This window comes from Enhydra lutris, unplaced genomic scaffold (assembly GCF_002288905.1).
Source record: "Enhydra lutris kenyoni isolate GAN:26980312 unplaced genomic scaffold, ASM228890v2 scaffoldscaffold60, whole genome shotgun sequence".
In the NCBI taxonomy this organism is placed as follows: Eukaryota; Metazoa; Chordata; class Mammalia; order Carnivora; family Mustelidae; genus Enhydra; species Enhydra lutris.
In genome coordinates this window covers 7236686-7254778 of record NW_019154144.1, presented here as the reverse complement: position 1 = coordinate 7254778, position 18093 = coordinate 7236686, and the positions used below count along the sequence as shown (strand labels likewise).

The window sequence follows — 18093 nt, the reverse complement described above, 5'->3', positions numbered from 1 at the left end:
TTTAAAAAATGTTACCTTGACTTCATGGAAGCTAGTTTGAACAGCTGCTTTAAAATACTTTTCTCATACTTTTAATATCTGGGTTATCTTGGATTGGTATTTATTAATTATCTTTTCTTGAGAAACGATAAGATTTTGCAGGTTCTTTGTATATTAGGTAATTTTGGATTTTATCTTGGATATCTTAAATATTATGTTGTAGGACACTGGACCCTGTAAGTCACCTATTAAGAATATATGTGTGTTTATTTTTGTTTGAGCAGTCAATCTACCACAGATTGCAAGTTCTATCTTGCCTTCTGTGGGCAGTAGTTCTATTGTCCATTTAGACCATTATCTTGGACTTGTAAAACTTTAAAAATACCTTCTAAAGCCCCAAAATGTTTAGTCTTATTCAGTTTAATAAGTGTTTTTTATTTCATTATTCTAATCAATAATTTTTATAATAAATACAAAAATTAATTTCATTATTGAAATGACCATGGGCTTTAGGGTTACATGGATCTAGATTCAAATCCTGTTCCTATTACTTAGTTGTATAACACTGGGCCAGCTACTGCACTTCTCTGAGACTCACATTTCTTTTTTTTTTTTTTTTTAAGATTTTATTTATTTATTTGACAGAGATCACAAGTAGGCAGAGAGATGGGCAGAGGGGGCAGGGAGCAGACTCCCCACTGAGCAGACAGTCAGACATGGGGTTCGATCCCAGGACCCTGGGATCATGACCTGAGCTGAAGGCAGCGGCTTTGACCCACTAAGCCACCCAGGTGACCCAAGACTCACATTATTTACATGCAAATCGGAAAAAATAATACCTACCTTATAAAGTTATCAGAATAAAAATAAGATATTAGATGTGAAGTATCAACTGAGAGACTGTCATTACAAAGCTGCACTCAATAAAATCTTCTACTATACAAAAACTCAATAGTAATGCCCATATGAAAATGTACACTAAAAATTGGGATCATACATGTGTGTGTGTGTGTGTGTGTGTTTATGTGCATTTTTACTCAAGAGCCTATTAAAATCTCGAGTTTAATTTAGGTTGTTATGGCTTATGCAGTTTTTTCCCAGTTTTACTAAGATATAGTTGAAATACAGCATGATATAAGTTTAAGGTATGTAGCATAATAATTTGACTTATGTGTATTGTGAAATGATTACCATAGTAAGATTAGTCAACATCCATCATCTCACAGAGACATGAAAAAAGAGAAAAAAAATGGTTTTTTCCTTTGTGATAAGAATGCTTAGTATTTACTGTCTTAACTTTCATATGTGCCATATAGCAGTGAGCTAGTCATCATGTTGTACATTATATCCCCAGTACTTATTTATCTTATTACTTAATGTTGGTACGTTTTGACCACCTTCCTCCAATTCACTCTCCACCAACTGCCTATAGCTGGTAACCACAAATCTGATCTCTTTTTCTATGACTTTGTTTTTTTCTTTTTGGTTCCACATGTGAGGTCATATAATATTTGTCGTCCTCTGTCTGACTTATTTCACTTAGCATAATGTGAGGTTCACCCATGTTGTTGCAAATGGCAGGACTTCCTTGTTTTTCTTTATTGTTTTTCTTTGGCTGAGTAACATTCCATCTCTCCATCTGTTTTTCTTTATGGCTGAGTAACATTCCATCTCTCTCTCTCTCTCTCTCTCTCTCACACACACACACACACACACATTCCTATAGATATGACACAAAACTGGATCCATTCACAGATTGATGGACACTTAAACAGTTTCCATGTCTCAGCTATTGTAAATAATGCTGCTATGATCATGGAGGTTCATATATCTTTTCAATATAGTGTTTTGGTTTCCTTTGAATATATTCCAGAATAGGAATTGCTGAATCATACAGTATTTCTATTTTTAATTTTTTGAGGAACCTCCATACTATTGCCCATAGTGGCTGCACCAATTTACATTCTTGCCAACGGCTGCTCAAGGGTACCCATTTCTCCACATTCTTGCCACATTTGTTCTCTCTTGTCTTCTTGATGATAGCCATTCTAATGGGTGTGAGGTGATATCTCACCGTGGTTTTGATTTGTGTTTCCCAAATCATTGGTAATGTTGAGCATCTTTTCATGTACCTGTTGGCAATTCTTATATCTTCTTTGGAAAAATGCCTATCAAGCCCTTTCCCCAGTTTTTAAGTAAGCTATGTAGTTTAAGAAACTAAAAATATGATCCAAAAATATAAGATAAACTGTTCATACATACTAAGGATTATTTTAAAACATTAATTCTTGAATATGCATTTTTAAAGGGCTGTCAGATTCTAGTTCTTCCTCAGGACAAAATAAAGAGCAATAATATTAATTCAGAAGCTGAAGCTGAAGTATGTTAGAGCCAGCATGACCACTGAGTCAAAAGATAAAAAGGAATTTTAAGTTAAAATTCAATATTTTCTTGGGTAAGACAGCAAGTATAACATTATAGGAATGAAATTCCTTCAGATTTAACATATATTTAATAACAGGGATGCAACTGTACCATTTAATCCTTCCTCTTAGGAAGCTACAAGTCTATTGGAAGACATGTGTATCTGCACAGCTATAAAACATTAAGTGGTGTAGCAAAGATAATTGCAATACAGATAACAAAATAGGAGGAGGTAGGGTTAAGAAAAATAGGGAAAGTCAGGGAATGCTATAGGAAGGGTGATATTTGAACTCAGCTATAAATAGAGTGACCATACTTCCCTATTACTCCCAATATGTCTTTAAAAAGCAGTCAGACTGATCTTTTAAAACATTAATCAGATCACGTTACTCTTCTGCTCAAAACCTTTCACTGCTGTTTATGCCACTTAGGATAAAGTCACAAATTCTTAACATGATCTATAAGACTTTAAATCATCCGGCTCATATGTTACTCTCCAGCCTTATCTCAAGCCACTATCCCCATTGCTCACTAAGCTCTAGAAATATGAGCCTCCTTTCCGTTCATTTTATTATTTCTAAGCTGAGTCTTTGTTTAATATTTCTCTCTCTTGAATGTTCTATACCTCACCTGTTGTGATGATTCCCTGTTCATTCTTTAGCTCAAACAGAACTTATTTAAAGAAATCTCCTCTGATTCCCTGATCTAACATGAAGATCATTCGTTATACCCTCTCCTTTAGATTACCCTGTACTTTTCTTTCCTAGTAATTGCCAGAGTTTGTATTTACGTTTTTTATTTCTATAATCATTTGTTTTGTTTAATATCAGTCACTTCTATTTGACTATTATGAACTAAATGAGGACAGGGAGTAAGTCTTCTTTACCACTATGCTAACAAGAGTTATCTGTTCATTAAATTAATAAAATCAATAAATTATAGCTATATATTACAAGTTAGAGGGTTCTGGGAAATCTCTTTTCATGAATTGATGGCTGATGGGAAATTACTTTAAAAAAGGGTCTTTGGAAGGAGAAGAATAAAGTGGGAGGACTGATGCTACTTGATTCAAAACTACCATAAAGCTACATTAACCAAGACAATATGGTATTGCTGGAAGAACAGACGAATAGGTCAATGGGACACAGAACCCAGAAATACAATACAGACTTTACATCCTTCAAAAAAATTAGCTAAAAACGGATCACAGACCTAAATATAAAGTGCAAAACCACAAAACTTCTAGAAGAGAAAACCTAGATGACTTTGGGTATATATGGGCGGTGCCTTTTTAGATACAACACCAAAGATATTACCCATGAAAGAAACAACAGAAGCCAGACTTCATTAAAATTAATAAGTTCTGGGGGCGCCTGGGTGGCTCAGTGGGTTAAGCCTCTGCCTTCAGCTTAGGTCATGATCCCAGGGTTCTGGGATCGAGCCCCGCATAGGGCTCTCTGCTCAGCAGGGAGCCTGCCTCCACCCCTCTCTCTGCCTGCCTCTCTGCCTACTTGTGATCTCTGTCTGTCAAATAAATAAATAAAAAAATCTTAAAAAAAATTAATAAGTTCTGCACTACAAAGGACACTATCAAGAGAATGAAAAGACAAGCCACAGTCTGGGAGAAAATATTTGCAAAAGACATATCTGATAAAGGATGGTTATGCAAAATATAGAAAGAATTCTTAAAACTCAATAATAAGAAAGCAAATAACTTGGTTAAAAAATGGGCCAAAGACTTAACAGACACCTCACCAAAGAAGATGTACATATGGAAAACAAGCACATGACAAGATGCTCCACATCATATGTCATCAGGAATATTCAAATCAAAACATGAGATACCACTACTACATACACCTATTAGAATGGTCCAAATCTGGAACACTGACAATAGTTAAAGCTGGCGAGGAGGTGGAACAACAGAAATTCTCATATATTGGTAGTGAGAATGCAAAATGTTATAGCCTCTTTGAAGACACTCTGGTGGTTTCTTACAGAACTAAACATACTCTTATCATACCATTCAGCAATCATGGTTTTTAGTGTTTACCCAAAGGAGCTGAAAACCAATGTCCATACAAAAACCTGCCCATGGATGTTTATTCATAACTGCCAAAACTTGGAAGCAACCAAGACACTCTTTAGTAGGTAAATGGATAAATAAACTGTGGTATATCCAGACAATGAAATATTATTTAGCACTAAAAGAAAATCAGCCATCAAGCCATGAAAAGATATGAAGGAACCTTAATTGCATGTCACTAAGTAAAAGAACCCAATCTGAAGAGGTTACATACTGTATGACTTCAACTATATGACATTCTGGAAAGGCAAAACTATAGATTTAAAAACAAAACAAAACAAAAAAAACAGTGGTTGCCCAGGGTGGTGTGGGGGAAGGAGAGAAATGAATAGGCAGAACACAGAGAAATTTTAGAGCAATTAAAATACTCCATATGATATTATAATGCTGGGTATATGGGATAATTTGTCCCAACACACAGAACCAACACCAAGAGTGAGCCATCAGGTGGACTATGGACTTCGGGTAATTATGCTATACTGTGTAAATGTGGGTTCAGTCCTGGTAAAAAATGTACCATTTGGGAGAATGACCATGATTATGGGAGAGGGTATACATGTGTGTTGGGAGAAGGTATAAGGAAAATCTCTGTTGTAAACCTAAAACTGCTCTAAAAAAATAAAGTCTTTTTAAAAAGGCTTTTTTCAAAGAGCTAACAAAAAAGAAAAGAGACTAACAAATATAAAAAGTCTACTCTGTGTCAGATACTGTGTTAAGCATTTTGCATTATAATACTTCAGTTTACCATTTAAATAATCCAATGAAATGAGAATTGCTCCTCTCACTTTCCAATGAACCCGAGCTTTGGTTTTACGCAAGGCTAAGTACATTTTGTCATTTAATAATATGATTTCATTCAAAATATAAAATCGTTCCAGACAACAGACTAATTTGCTTTCCATTCCATTGCCAGTATTGCTGTAAAAAGGGTATACATCAAGTGTTCATTTATTAATTTATTCAGTGGATATTTATTTAGCACCATGTATCTGGCATTATTCTAGGTGTGAGGTATTCTATGGACAAAAGAGAGAAAAATCCCTTCCATTATGGAGCTTGTATTCTCGTGGGAGACAAAACAGTACAACTAATAAATAAGTACATAATATGTAAGATAGTAATAAATGTTGGAAAAGGAAAAATAAAGCAGAGAAATATAATACAAAACACTTGGGGGGAAGAAGTGGCTACAGATGATGGCTTTTTTGAGAAAGTACCATTTGAATTAAAACTGGAAGAAAGTGGGAGAGGTAGCTGCATAGATTGGGAGAAAACATTCCAAATAGAATAAGCATGTCCTAAAAGCCAGAAAAACAGCAAAAAGCCACAGTGACTGGAACAAAATGAGCCAGGGGAGAGTAGCAAGAGAGGAGGTCAGAGAGTTAACAAAGATCATAACCTTTCATCCATGGCTCACTGCACGGCAGCCATACTGGTCTCTGCCTGCTCTTGGAACAGGCCAAGCCCCTCCTTCTTTTGCAGGCTGTTCCCTCTGTTTAAAATGCTCAGAGTTCTTTGCCCAAGTGGTTCTTTATCAGAATGGATTTCTCTGAACACTCTATCAAAAATAGCACATTCTGTCCTTGTAGGTCATCGTAAGGATTTTAACTTTCGGTGACACAGGAAACTTCTGGAGCAACACCATCCAATGCAACTTTGTGCAATAATGGAAATGTTCTGTGCTGTCTAATATGCTAGCTGCCACCCACATGTGGCTACTGAGTACTTGAAAGGTGGCCCTACATTTTTAATTAAATTTAATTTTTATTAAATTTCAATAGCCACATGTGACTAATGGTTACCATCTTGCACAGCACGGCTCTGGGGGTTTCTGAGTAGAGGAGCAAAAGGATACACATTTTAATAAAAATCGCCCAGGCTGTTGTTTTGAGAATGGCCTTTAGGAGGATCAAGGCAGAAGCAGGAAGACTATAGAAAATGCTGCTGGGACAAGTCAAGTGAGAAATGATGGCATCATTTTGGAGCAAGGGGACCGCAAAGGTAATGTGCTAGACATATTCTGTGACAGAGTCAGTAAGATGTGCCTCAGGGCTCAATATGTGATGTGTTAAGAGCAGTTAGGATAAAAGCCACATTTACGGCCTGGGCAAATTTAAGAATGGAGCTGCCCTCGGTTGAGGTAGAGATGGTTTGGGAGAAAGTCTTAGGAGCTGTTTTGTCACCTGAAGTATGGTATCTAGGTAGAAGATGCCAAATAGGTAGATGGATAAACAAGTCTGGAGGTGACTGAAAGATCTGGACTAGGGATAATAAACTAGGGAGTTATCAACATAGGGGTTGTGTTTTTAAGCCGTGAGATTTGTAAAAGCTACAATAAAGAGTGAATCAAACAAAAAAGAGAAGCAATCTAATGACTGAGTCTTATTAATTAGTCAAATACTAAGTAAGATTATAGAGAACAAAACCTATTCTTAAATATTTAGAGTTCAGTGACTTACTTAGGAAAGGATGATTAACAGAAAGATTGTGTGTTTTTTTGTTAGTCACTGGGAATTAATGTGCAGGAAAGAAGAGAAGCTACCTTTATATCTAAGGGGTCCTGCTGCCAGTCTTTCTGTCAGCCTAATGAAACCCAGTAAAGGATTAGCTGAGCAGAGGATGCACTTGACTCATGACTGCAGCTATGGAGGTGACTCTCTGTTAGCTGTATCCTAATTAGATGATGAAATAATTAAGACCTCAAGTTCTCATGCATCTTTATACTGAAGGCAATATTCTGAGTCATATCACCTGAATTATTAGCAATATTACATTACAGTCCTGATTGTATAGAACTAAGAAGATAAATCCAATTCAGAGAACACAAAAAAGAGAGACAAAGTCTAGAGCTGGGCAAAATGCCCATGTTATTGCTACCATGTATGATGTTAAACTTTACATGTCAAGTTGACTAGGCTATAGTGCTCAGTTGTTTGGTCAAATAACAGTCTAGATGTTGCTGTGAAGGTATTTCCTAAATGTAGTTAACACCTACAATCACTGGACTTTAAATAAAAGATAAAATGTGGGTGGACCTCATCCAATTAGTTGAAGGCCTTAAAAAAAAACAAAAATAAGAACAAAACAAAATAAACCTTGAGGTTCATTGGAGAAGAAGAAATCCTGTGTCAGGACTATAGCAAAAATCATGCCTTAGTTTCTAGCCTGCCAGTCTATCCTACAGATTTTAGACTTACCAGCCCTCATAATCATGTGAGTCAATTCTTTAAAATAAATCTATGTCTATTTCTATATTTATACTTATACCTATATCTCCATGTCTCACATACATTCCATTGGTTCTGTTTTTATGTTTTTCTGGAGAACTCTGACTGAAACACTGTCTCTCCTTGTGTGATACTATGTAAGTTTTTATTTAACTTCTGAAAGCTCCAGTTTCCTCAATATAATACGGAAAACATTTGAGTACCAAAATAAATAGAGATGTTCTAAAGGTTAAATGAAATAATTCATGTAAACGTCTTAGTATGATGCCTGGCACACAATAAGCATTCAATAAATCTAGATGTCACAGTATCACTATTATTATAAGAAACATATATTGAGTGTTGATTATTTTTAAGGTTATTAACTTATAATTTTACCTTAAATACAAAAATTATAAAGATTTACCAAGTCTATCTTATATTTGAAATACCAGGCCAGATGATCAAACAGTATCATGGTCATATTCTAGATGTTATTCCCCAACTAAGAGAATAAGTTCTATCAGAATTCTTCTTAGTAGTGTGCCGGTCACATTTAACCAACCCCTAAACTCTGCCAGAGACTTAAAAGCATTTAATAGGATCAAATAAAATGAAGATCTAAAAATGAAGAACATTAGCAATCGAAATATTGTGACCTGCCTCACTATTATTTTTCTAGAAAACTTCATTGTGTAGAGGAAATAAAAAAATTTTATGCCCACAAAACTTTAGCGAGAACATCTGTAATTCATAAACAACCAATTTTGGTTTTACTTTTACTATGATATCATAAATGCCCTAATGTGCAATGAAAATCTTTCCTAAGAAAGACTGAATAGAAAAATATGGAAGAAAAGCTTTAAAAAGATGTGTTACCTCTACACAGTAAATGTTTCTATTACTACCTGTTTTGGAAAAATTAAGAATGATATAAATTTAATTACTAGGTAGAGTTGACTCTTCAAAGTTGAAAAAAAGCCACTTCTAATAATTAACACACATCATGTAAGAGATAGTAATCTAAAATACTTGCCTATTTTTTTTTTTTATATTACATATTACTGTTAAATTAGAAATGGCTTCCACTGGAGCTTCTGTTAAAAGTTTAGATTTTTTCCTGAAGGATTCTAACAAGGAATTACTAAAGATATCAGGGAAAAATTCAAGCAATTTTGTATGTTTTAAATCATTTTTTCTACATAATTTTAAAGTTCGTAATCTTTAACTTCTATTATAAATAACCTGTGAGTTATTATTTACTTGTAAATTTGTGAAACTCACCTATGAGAAACTGCTCCCCAAGCGCCATGCTTATTTGTGAGAATATTAAGGATCTTCTGTTTCAGTTGGTTTGCTGTAACGTGATCTCGATGTTTAGCAGCACTTATGAGATGATCACACATCTTTTCCTCCTCTCTTCTATCAGCAGCATACTGGGCACACTGCGACTACAAAAAATACGAATGATGCATAATGTTTAACAATGTATAACTTCTGTGGTGTCCAAGTAAGGAACGATATCTGACCTTAAATTGAAGGGTAGTAACATAATCTTGTGAAAATTTAATTTAAGAAAAGTAAAACAGAAAGAATATGGTCACTACAATCACTTTTCAAACTTGTAAAAATGTGTTCTATGTGATTATACATAAAGTATATGGAAGATAATTTGGATGGTATTATATAAAGCAATTAATGATCTTTAAGGCTCCTAAAATTCTGAGTCTGATTTTAATATATTCCCAAAGTAATAATTTTAGAAGAATGGTTTATTAAATACATAAATCTAATTATTATTTTAACCAATATGGTATATGCCACACTTAAAATGAGAATTACATTCTTGATAATTATATAGAGATCCAAAACTTGCCATATATATATATATATATATATAAACTATAAATAATAGTTTTCCAATTTCATGAATGGCAATGTGGTATACAAGGAAAAGCAATGACTTAGGTATTTAGATTTGGATTTATTCCACACTTTGTGAAAATTCTTTTCTTTCCCCATCAATACTCAGTTTCATATTTATAGAATGAGAAGCTAAAGTTTTCTCTATAATCTCTCCCAAGTCTAGAATTTAATGTGTTCAAAGGTTCCCATGATAACAACCCTATTATTCTCATCTTTTCTAATAATCAGTTGTTCTGTCCACTGTCCGTATTCATGCTCACCAGTATCAGTGACATAGCTAATCAGTATCCATCTCACTGTGTATCAGAAAGGTTCAATATGAACATGAAGATGAACATCTCTTTAATTATGTTTGATTTTTGTATAGTAATTTTTATATAGGTGGACTGACCATAAATTCTAACTTTACCAAGCATATAATATGAGTCATATAATTAGAGGGAAAAAAGTCTCACATCTAAAAATACATATAATTGGTTCACATTCATCTTTACTATGTAAAAATTTGTTTCATGGAAGGAATCTGAACATATCCCTTCAGTCTATCTATTGATGCAGACTATTACCACAAGTCATCTCTTTCAGAGAAATAACCTTACAGTACTCTAAGAAGGATTAATTCATTTTCCAATTTATCTTTTTGTACAGGGAATCACCAATTAGTACAATGATCTGCCTCCATAATGAGTTTAATATTTCATTAGCTCATTGGAGAGCAAAATTAAATTTTCATTTTTCTTCCTTAACAATTACAATGGTTAACTAAAAAAATTTTGAAGTACCCATCTCAAATTAAATATACTTTATCTCTTAATCACAGGCTTATATGGGAGGCAGAGAAATTCCCAAAAAGTCCTAATAAAATATCATGGCTTTTATAAAATCTTTTATAATTTAAAAGTGGTAAGTGTTTGGTAAACAACTTAAGCGTGCACACGCACACACACACTCAAGGTCAATGCATTTACCAATACAGCTCTAACCTAAAAAGAACAAATTTAAATGTTTCAGTTAAAAAAACACATCAATTAAATAACAATGATGATACTCTCAAAATTTGATTTATGTATTTTATTTTATATTTACATAATCCAAAAAGCACTGAGTCTTCTTGTCCACTTCATAGCCTCTTATCACTCTTCGCCATGCATCCTCAACAGGAATGATCTCATGCCCAGGGCATAAAAAGTGGTATTGGGGATGAGAAAAAACCATATCCTTTCTACGTATAAAGCACAGATGCATATACAGTACACAAACAGATATGCAGCATATTATAGAAATAAAATTTTACTGGGAGAGGGAGATTAGAAAAGATTCCTTAGAGGGGGCACTAATGAAAAAAAGGCTGAGAACCACTGTCCTCAGCTTAATTCCATTTTGGCTAAATATGTGTTAAAACTTGTCACTAATATCTAGCTGCTTAAAAATCTATTTTAAATATTTTCATATGATAAATATGACCTTTAGATATCCCCACAAAATTTCTTGATTTTCTTAGTAGATATATGAATGATTTAAAACTCATCCTGCAGGGGATTCAGCTAATATTCTAAATCTTATTTACTAATAGAAGTCACTAGTTAATTGAATGTGCTTATTTTGTTTCAACTCCTGACCTATCTCATATCTAAACATATTCTTCAAAGAACAGATAAGACAAAATTTTCTTGACACCCAGATTATAGCAGGATATCTTGATAAATATCCAATAGTATTTACTCTTGAAGGGATATGATACTTTGATAAACACCCAATTGTCAATGTATTTTTATCAAAGTTTAAAATATTTGGTATTTTTTTCAAAATAAGGTTGTTGCAATCTCACATGACAAGTGTGTACTGTCTCCTCTGACAAATGAAGCAGAGGTTGGGTATGAGAGTGACAACAGTTAATTCTCTGTCTTGTGCTTTTCAGCTAGCAAGGTCAGAGATTACTACACTGAGGGCATCAACTTGCATGACTAAGAGAGCTGGCTTACTGAGATAAAAACCTCATCAAAACTGAAATCTTGGACTCTGATTTCCAGCCGTGTCCCACTTGTTTGCATGTTGCATCAGGAAAATAAATTGATGGTTATTTATTATTTTCAAGGCCTATGTTCTCCTCTAAGATTTTGATAGATTCCTGCCTCACGTTGAGTGAAATAAGTCAAGCAGAGAAAGTCAATTATCATATGGTTTCACTTACTTGTGGAGCATAAAGAATAACACTGAGGACATTAGGAGAAGGAAAGGAAAAGTGAATTGGGGGAAAACGGAGGGGGAAATGAAGCATGAGACTGTGGGTTCTGAGAAACAAACAGGGTTTTGGAAGGGTTGGGGTGGGGGGATGGGTGAGCCTGGTGGTGGGTATTAAGGAGGGCATGTATTGCATGGAGCACCAGGTGTGGTGCATAAACAATGAATCTTGGAACACTGGAAAAATAAAATTAAATTAAAAAAAAAAAGAAAGAAAGAAGAAGAGTATTTTTAGGGCCACTGACAGTTCAGCTAAGCCAGTCAGGCAGGTCACCTGAATATTTCTGAAACCAAGTTTTGTCAAAAATTGAATGAATTAAGTAATCACTATAATTTAAAACACTGAAATCAAGATATTGAATTGAGGCAATTCAAATAATGGCAAATAATTATTAACATGCTGGAAATATAAAAATAATATTTTTATAAAACCTATTAGTATAGAATATACAATATCTCAATACACTTTAGTTTTTGCACGTGAAATAGAAATGTTAATTTTTTCTTTAGCCAAGGTACTTATGAGGATTTTTTTTTAAGTTTATTTATTTATTTATCTGACGAGAGAGAGAGAGAGAGAGATCACAAGTAGGCAGAGAGGCAGGCAGAGAGAGAGGGAGAAGCAGGCTCCCCGACAAGCAGAGAGCCCAATGTGGGGCTCAATTCCAGGACCTTGAGATCACGACCCTAGCCGAAGGTAGAGGCTTAACCCACTGAGCCACCCAGGCGCCCCACTTATGAGGATTTTAAAATTATTCTATTCCCAATATATGTATAGATCTACATGTATATCATATAATAGCAAAGCTTAAGTTGTCAGTGAAATATCGATTATAACAGTAAGACAACTGAAGTGATCTTCAGTCACTCTAAAGACGGACACATTGATAAATAATAAATTATGGAATATTTGGTAAAACGGAGTTTCTTCATATAACAACTTGTTATGCCCATCTCTAAGTGATGTATAAACTAGTTTAAAAATTACTAAAGTAATTGCATCATAAAATCTTATTTGCGTTTAAGAATACATTAGAACTTCAGTCTACCAAAGAGTTAGGCATATTGTAAGAAGAATTTCTGCATGTTGTAAATGAGGTAAAAATTAGTGCTCTGTGTTTGGCATTTACGAAAGCTTAAAAAAAAAAAAAAAGAACTGCTTATAAAACAGTTTCTAAAAAACCTTCTTTATAAAAACCTTACCTCAAACTCTGCATGTTTATGTACATCCTCAGCTCTCTGTCTGTTCAAAATAAACTCAGCTTCATTTGCAACACGAACTATATGGTCCTTCATAGCATGGCATAGTAATCTAAAAAGGAAGATACCTTTGGAATTATTATTCTTAATAGCTTCAGTTAATACTACATTTTAATAATCAAGTTTCAGTATTTAAAATATTAATTATGCATAAATTTAAAGTTACATTATGAAATTAAGATAGATGAAATTATAATTCAAAGACATTTGAAATACAGAAATATACCATAAAAATGTTACAACAATGCCTCTGGTAAGTACTGTGTGTCTTGTGAATGAATGATTCAGTTAATTTGACGTAGTTAATGCAAAAGAATCAAGGCTTTTTGACAGTGTTTTAAATGGTTAAAACAACAGAATTCACCACCTTTGAAGTAAATGGTTAAAACAACAGAATTCACTATCATAGAAGTAAATTTTCACACAAAATCTAAATGGCCATATATTAGGAAATCTATAAACTTCATTTTTAAACAATAGAAGTTATTTGAATATTCAGATTGTTTTGAAAAAGTATAGTAAGACATATAGTGAAAAGCCTCCCTTTATCACCTAGACACATGATTTCCAAACTCATCAGACTGGGGGTATAGCTCAGTGGAAGAGCATTTGACTGCAAACTCATCAGGCACTGTTTGTTATTAGTTTCTTGCATGTTTTCAGAGACTTTTAAAAATACATCATACAAATACATTCTCCCCCCCAACTTCCTTACACTATTGTTAGTGTATTATACAGTCTTTTCTGTACCTAGCTTTTCTCACTTAGCAATATATCTTGAAGACATTTTCTTCTCTCTCTTTTTTAAAGATTTTATTTATTTATTTGACAGGCAGAGATCACAAGTAGGCAGAGAGGCAGGCAGAGAGAGAGAGAGAGAGGAGGAAGCAGGCTCCCCGCTGAGCAGAGGGGCCCCATGTGCGGGGACCCTGGGATCATGACCTGAGCTGAAGGCAGAGGCTTTAACCCACTGAGCCACCCAGGCACCCCTTGAAGACCTTTTCTTATACACACAGGGAGCTTCTTCATACTTCTTTTATAGCAAAGGGCAGAGGTTATTCAAAGATGGCTGCAACAGTATCTCCGATCCCACATGCTCTTTTGAAGTGTGAGAGTGTTATTGCTCTGTCAAAAAGAGGAGTCATTTTCTGCAGCCCTTAGGTCTGCCTGTGACTTCCTGTAACCAACAGAATATAACAGAGGTGATGCTTTGTGACTTCTGAGTCTAGGCCATAAGATGCCTTGCACCTTTTGCCTTCCTTTCTTGGAACTTTGTCTTCTAGAATCTGCTGCCCTGCTGAGAGCAGCTCACATTTTATGGCCAACCCAAGGAGAATAGAGGACCTCAGGATCCCAGGCCTACATGAGCTCCCAGCCCAGAGCCAGCCTCCCAGGTGACTGAAATGCCAGACAGCTTCGCAGGGAGCAAAGGAATTGCTGAGCTGAGCCCAGTTATGAGAATAAAGACAGATTTAAATCACATGATGATGATGATGATGATGATGATGATGATGAAGGAGGAGGAGGAGGAGAAGGAGAAGAAATAAATCATAACAACTGTCACCAAACCACTTATTGAGAGATAGGCAATAAAATAGGTAGTTTACACAAAATATTTAATTCTCACAAGAATCCTCAGAGATAAATATTATTTTCATTTTTAAACATAAGAAACTAAGGCTCAGAAAAATTAAGTTCTTTGCCTCAGATTATAATTTTTTAAAAATTCTCAAAATTCTATATATTTGGCATTGCATCTTCATTAGCCAACAATATTTTTTGAAGTAAAACCTTTCATGTTAATTACTGCCCTCCTCCGCTGTGGGCATTCTAACATTAATTCTTGTCATTTTGTCTACTATAAACAGTGATTTGGCCTTTTTGCATCTTTTAAAATGTTTTCTTTTTCTATAGGCGATTACTGTGTTAAAAATAATCAAAGGACATTTGAAGTTACCTTTAAGTCTTTCTGGGTTTTTCTTAAAGGGCAAACTTACAAAATAATGTCCATTCTTTGACCTATGTCCTTTCAAGATTCAATTCTAATACTCACCTCCATTCATGGTCCAGTTTTTTCTCCACTTAGATTTTTAACAAGAGTGCTCTTTTTAAGATTGCTGTTTTATATTTCCACTGCTCATTAATGAAATGAATTATCATTTTTTTCTTGCTCAAGTTGTTGTAAATTTTAATCAGAATGGGAAAAATTGAACCTCATTTTAACTTTTGTATACTAAATAGCAACTCAGTAACTATTCCTATATTGTTCACTACATTGTCTACCCATAGCAAACTCATCTTTTTCACTGATAATATGAATAAGCAAACAAAAAACCATTACTGAGTATCCTGATATTTCTAATTTGTTGCTTAAATATAATTTGTAAAAGCTCTATAACATGTCTTGGAAGTAAGTCTGTACTGAATTTATTTTTTCTTTGAAGTGTATTAAGGTTGAATTACATAGCAGTAAGTTTTACTATCTTTTCACCAAATTATGTGCGATATCTGTGTAGCATCTTCTATAAAAATCGGCAGGTGAATGATCTCTATATTTCGTAAGGCAGTAATGTAGATACTGAATTCAAGATAGTTCTCAGTAAAAACCTATTCCCCCAAAGTCCGTATGTGGTCTGACATCATTACTCCATGATGAGATTTAAGGTAAATAACGGCCATCACTCTCAGACCAGCAGGGACTTCCCACCGTATGACACAGGCACAACTAAAATCTTGCATAGCAGCAGAGTAAGTGGAAATACCACCTGGAAACATGCAGCAATAATCTCTCCAGTTACTTAAGAGGAACACAGGCACATTCCAATGGGAATATTTTCTTAATTTTTAGAACAAAAGTTAATGATAATATAAATTATTTGAAGAACGAAAGGTTAGGGGACTCTGTTAGAAACCACAATACTTGGAAAAAAGGCTCAGACTTCTCTATAATGTTGGAAAGCAAACAATCATACAGATAATCTTCAATTCACTGAGGGAGGTAGAAAAAGAAAAGAAGTTAAAAAAAGACTGTAACTTAAACTCTGAATATTAAGTTTTGATGAAATAATTGGTCTATATTTGTTAGGCTGGCTTCAAAAGAGAAAAGAGATGTGAAATATAGGAATATTCTGTTCAATGGCTTTGTCTAGTGCATGAAAGCTGAAGAAAGCCAGGAGGAAATCTAATATGTGCAAATTAGTGTGGATTACAAAACTTAAATAGATTAACAGAAGACAGCAGGGAGGGAGAGGCCCTGTGTCTGGCAGTTAATAGGTAAAGACTCCCCAGGAGCAAAACAGTGGATTGGTAAAGCAAAGAGGCATGGCAGCAGAGAGGGGCAGAGGGTGGGGAAGACTCTTACCTCAGAAATACCAGAGAAATTGTATCAATTATCTGAAAGTCAGTTTGTCCTCCTAGCTCTGCTCTGACACTAATGAGTTCTGCATCAACGAGCATACTTACGAGTTACACATCAACTAACATAGTTTGTTTTACTTCCATGGAGAGAAGGAATCTTAGTTGACTTAATCATTCTGGGTAACTTCATTATCCACAGGGAAAACCATTCCCCAGAGTATATCACAATTCCTTGTCCCTTTTTAACAGGATCTAAAAATACCTAAATCTATGATTCCTTTAGAAACTTCAATTCTACTTCACTTCAGGAAATCACTCTACTGGCCCTAATTGTCTTCACTTCCTAAATCTTTAAACTCCAACAATCTATTTTCTGGCTACAACCTCCCTACACTTACTGTTCTCTCTTGCCTTCATTTGTCCCTCCCCTGGATCCAGGCAAAAACAAGCTCTGGATTCTTCTAACTGCACTTGTTTAATCCCTCTATTTTCTCTTAATCCTTTTTCCACCGCTCAGATTCACTTCTTTTCCCATTGAACTTGCCATCCCGTAGTTCCATGTTGTAACTACTTTCTTGCTGGCACTGTCACTCAATTCTTATCTACCTGCTACAATTGCTCAGGCATCCCTAGATTAAGACATTGGTCTCCCTCCTCTGTCCTATATCTGGACTGTTGAGGAAATTCACAAAACCTAATTTCATTGAAGATGAAGTTTCTATTTCTTTTTCACAGCCAATTTCTTTTACTCATGTTTTCAGAGTCCACAGAAATGTCTTTAGTATTCTAACTTTATTCACTTAAATTTTTTCTTTATTTAAAAAAATACTGTATTTACTCGAATGTATGTTTGTAATGATTTGGATATATATTTAACACATAAACACACACATTTATTAACCACTCTGCTGCACTTCATTTTTTTTTTTTTTTTTAGGATTTTATTTATTTTTTTGTGAGAGAGAAGGGAGAGAGCGAGAAAGCACAGGCAGACAGAGTGGCAGGCAGAGGAAGAGGGAGAAAAGAAGCAGGCTCCCTGCTGAGCAAGGAGCCGGATGTGGGACTTGATCCTAAGACTCTGGGATCATGACCTGAGCTGAAGGCAGCCCCTTAGCCAACTGAGCCACCCAGGCGTCCCATGTACTTCATGTTTATCATTCTCTTGCCTCTTCATCGTTTAATCTAATCTATGTATATGGCAAAATATGTTGCCCGGATTAACTTGTTTTTAAGTTTTAGAAATAAAGTGGCATGTTTTCTGCACTCTTTTCAGATTAAGAAAATCCTTTTTTATTTCTCGTTTGCTAAGACTATTTTTTTAAAAATCATGAATGTTGAATTTTATTGGGTGCGTCTGAACATACTGAGAGGATAATAAGGATTTAATAGGATAAATCAAAGACATTTTTAGGAATTTTACAATAATGAACAACTTCGGCATTTCTGGGTTAACTTTCCCCCACCTCCCTTCCCAGTTCTCCACTCCCACAGACATAGTATATCTTTATATATGGCTGGACTGAGTTCTGCAAATATTTTAATTAGGATTCACATATCTACATTAATAATGGAGACTGGCTTGTGATTTTCCTTTCTCCCACACATCTTGTTTGC

At 34.7% G+C, this 18093-nt stretch overlaps 1 protein-coding gene across 5 annotated transcripts in view; it reads right to left on the bottom strand.

Moving 5' to 3' along the window:
• The window catches only part of LOC111158523 (neurobeachin), a 672328-nt gene that overhangs the window by 294193 nt on the left and 360042 nt on the right, over window positions 1-18093 (bottom strand). For all 5 annotated transcript variants that reach the window (XM_022520602.1, XM_022520603.1, XM_022520605.1 and 2 more), the window contains 2 exons: window positions 13066-13174; window positions 8980-9146 (listed from right to left, as the gene is read on the bottom strand). In XM_022520602.1, coding sequence (XP_022376310.1) covers window positions 8980-9146; window positions 13066-13174 — 276 coding nt within the window. The remainder of the gene's footprint in view (window positions 1-8979; window positions 9147-13065; window positions 13175-18093) is intronic.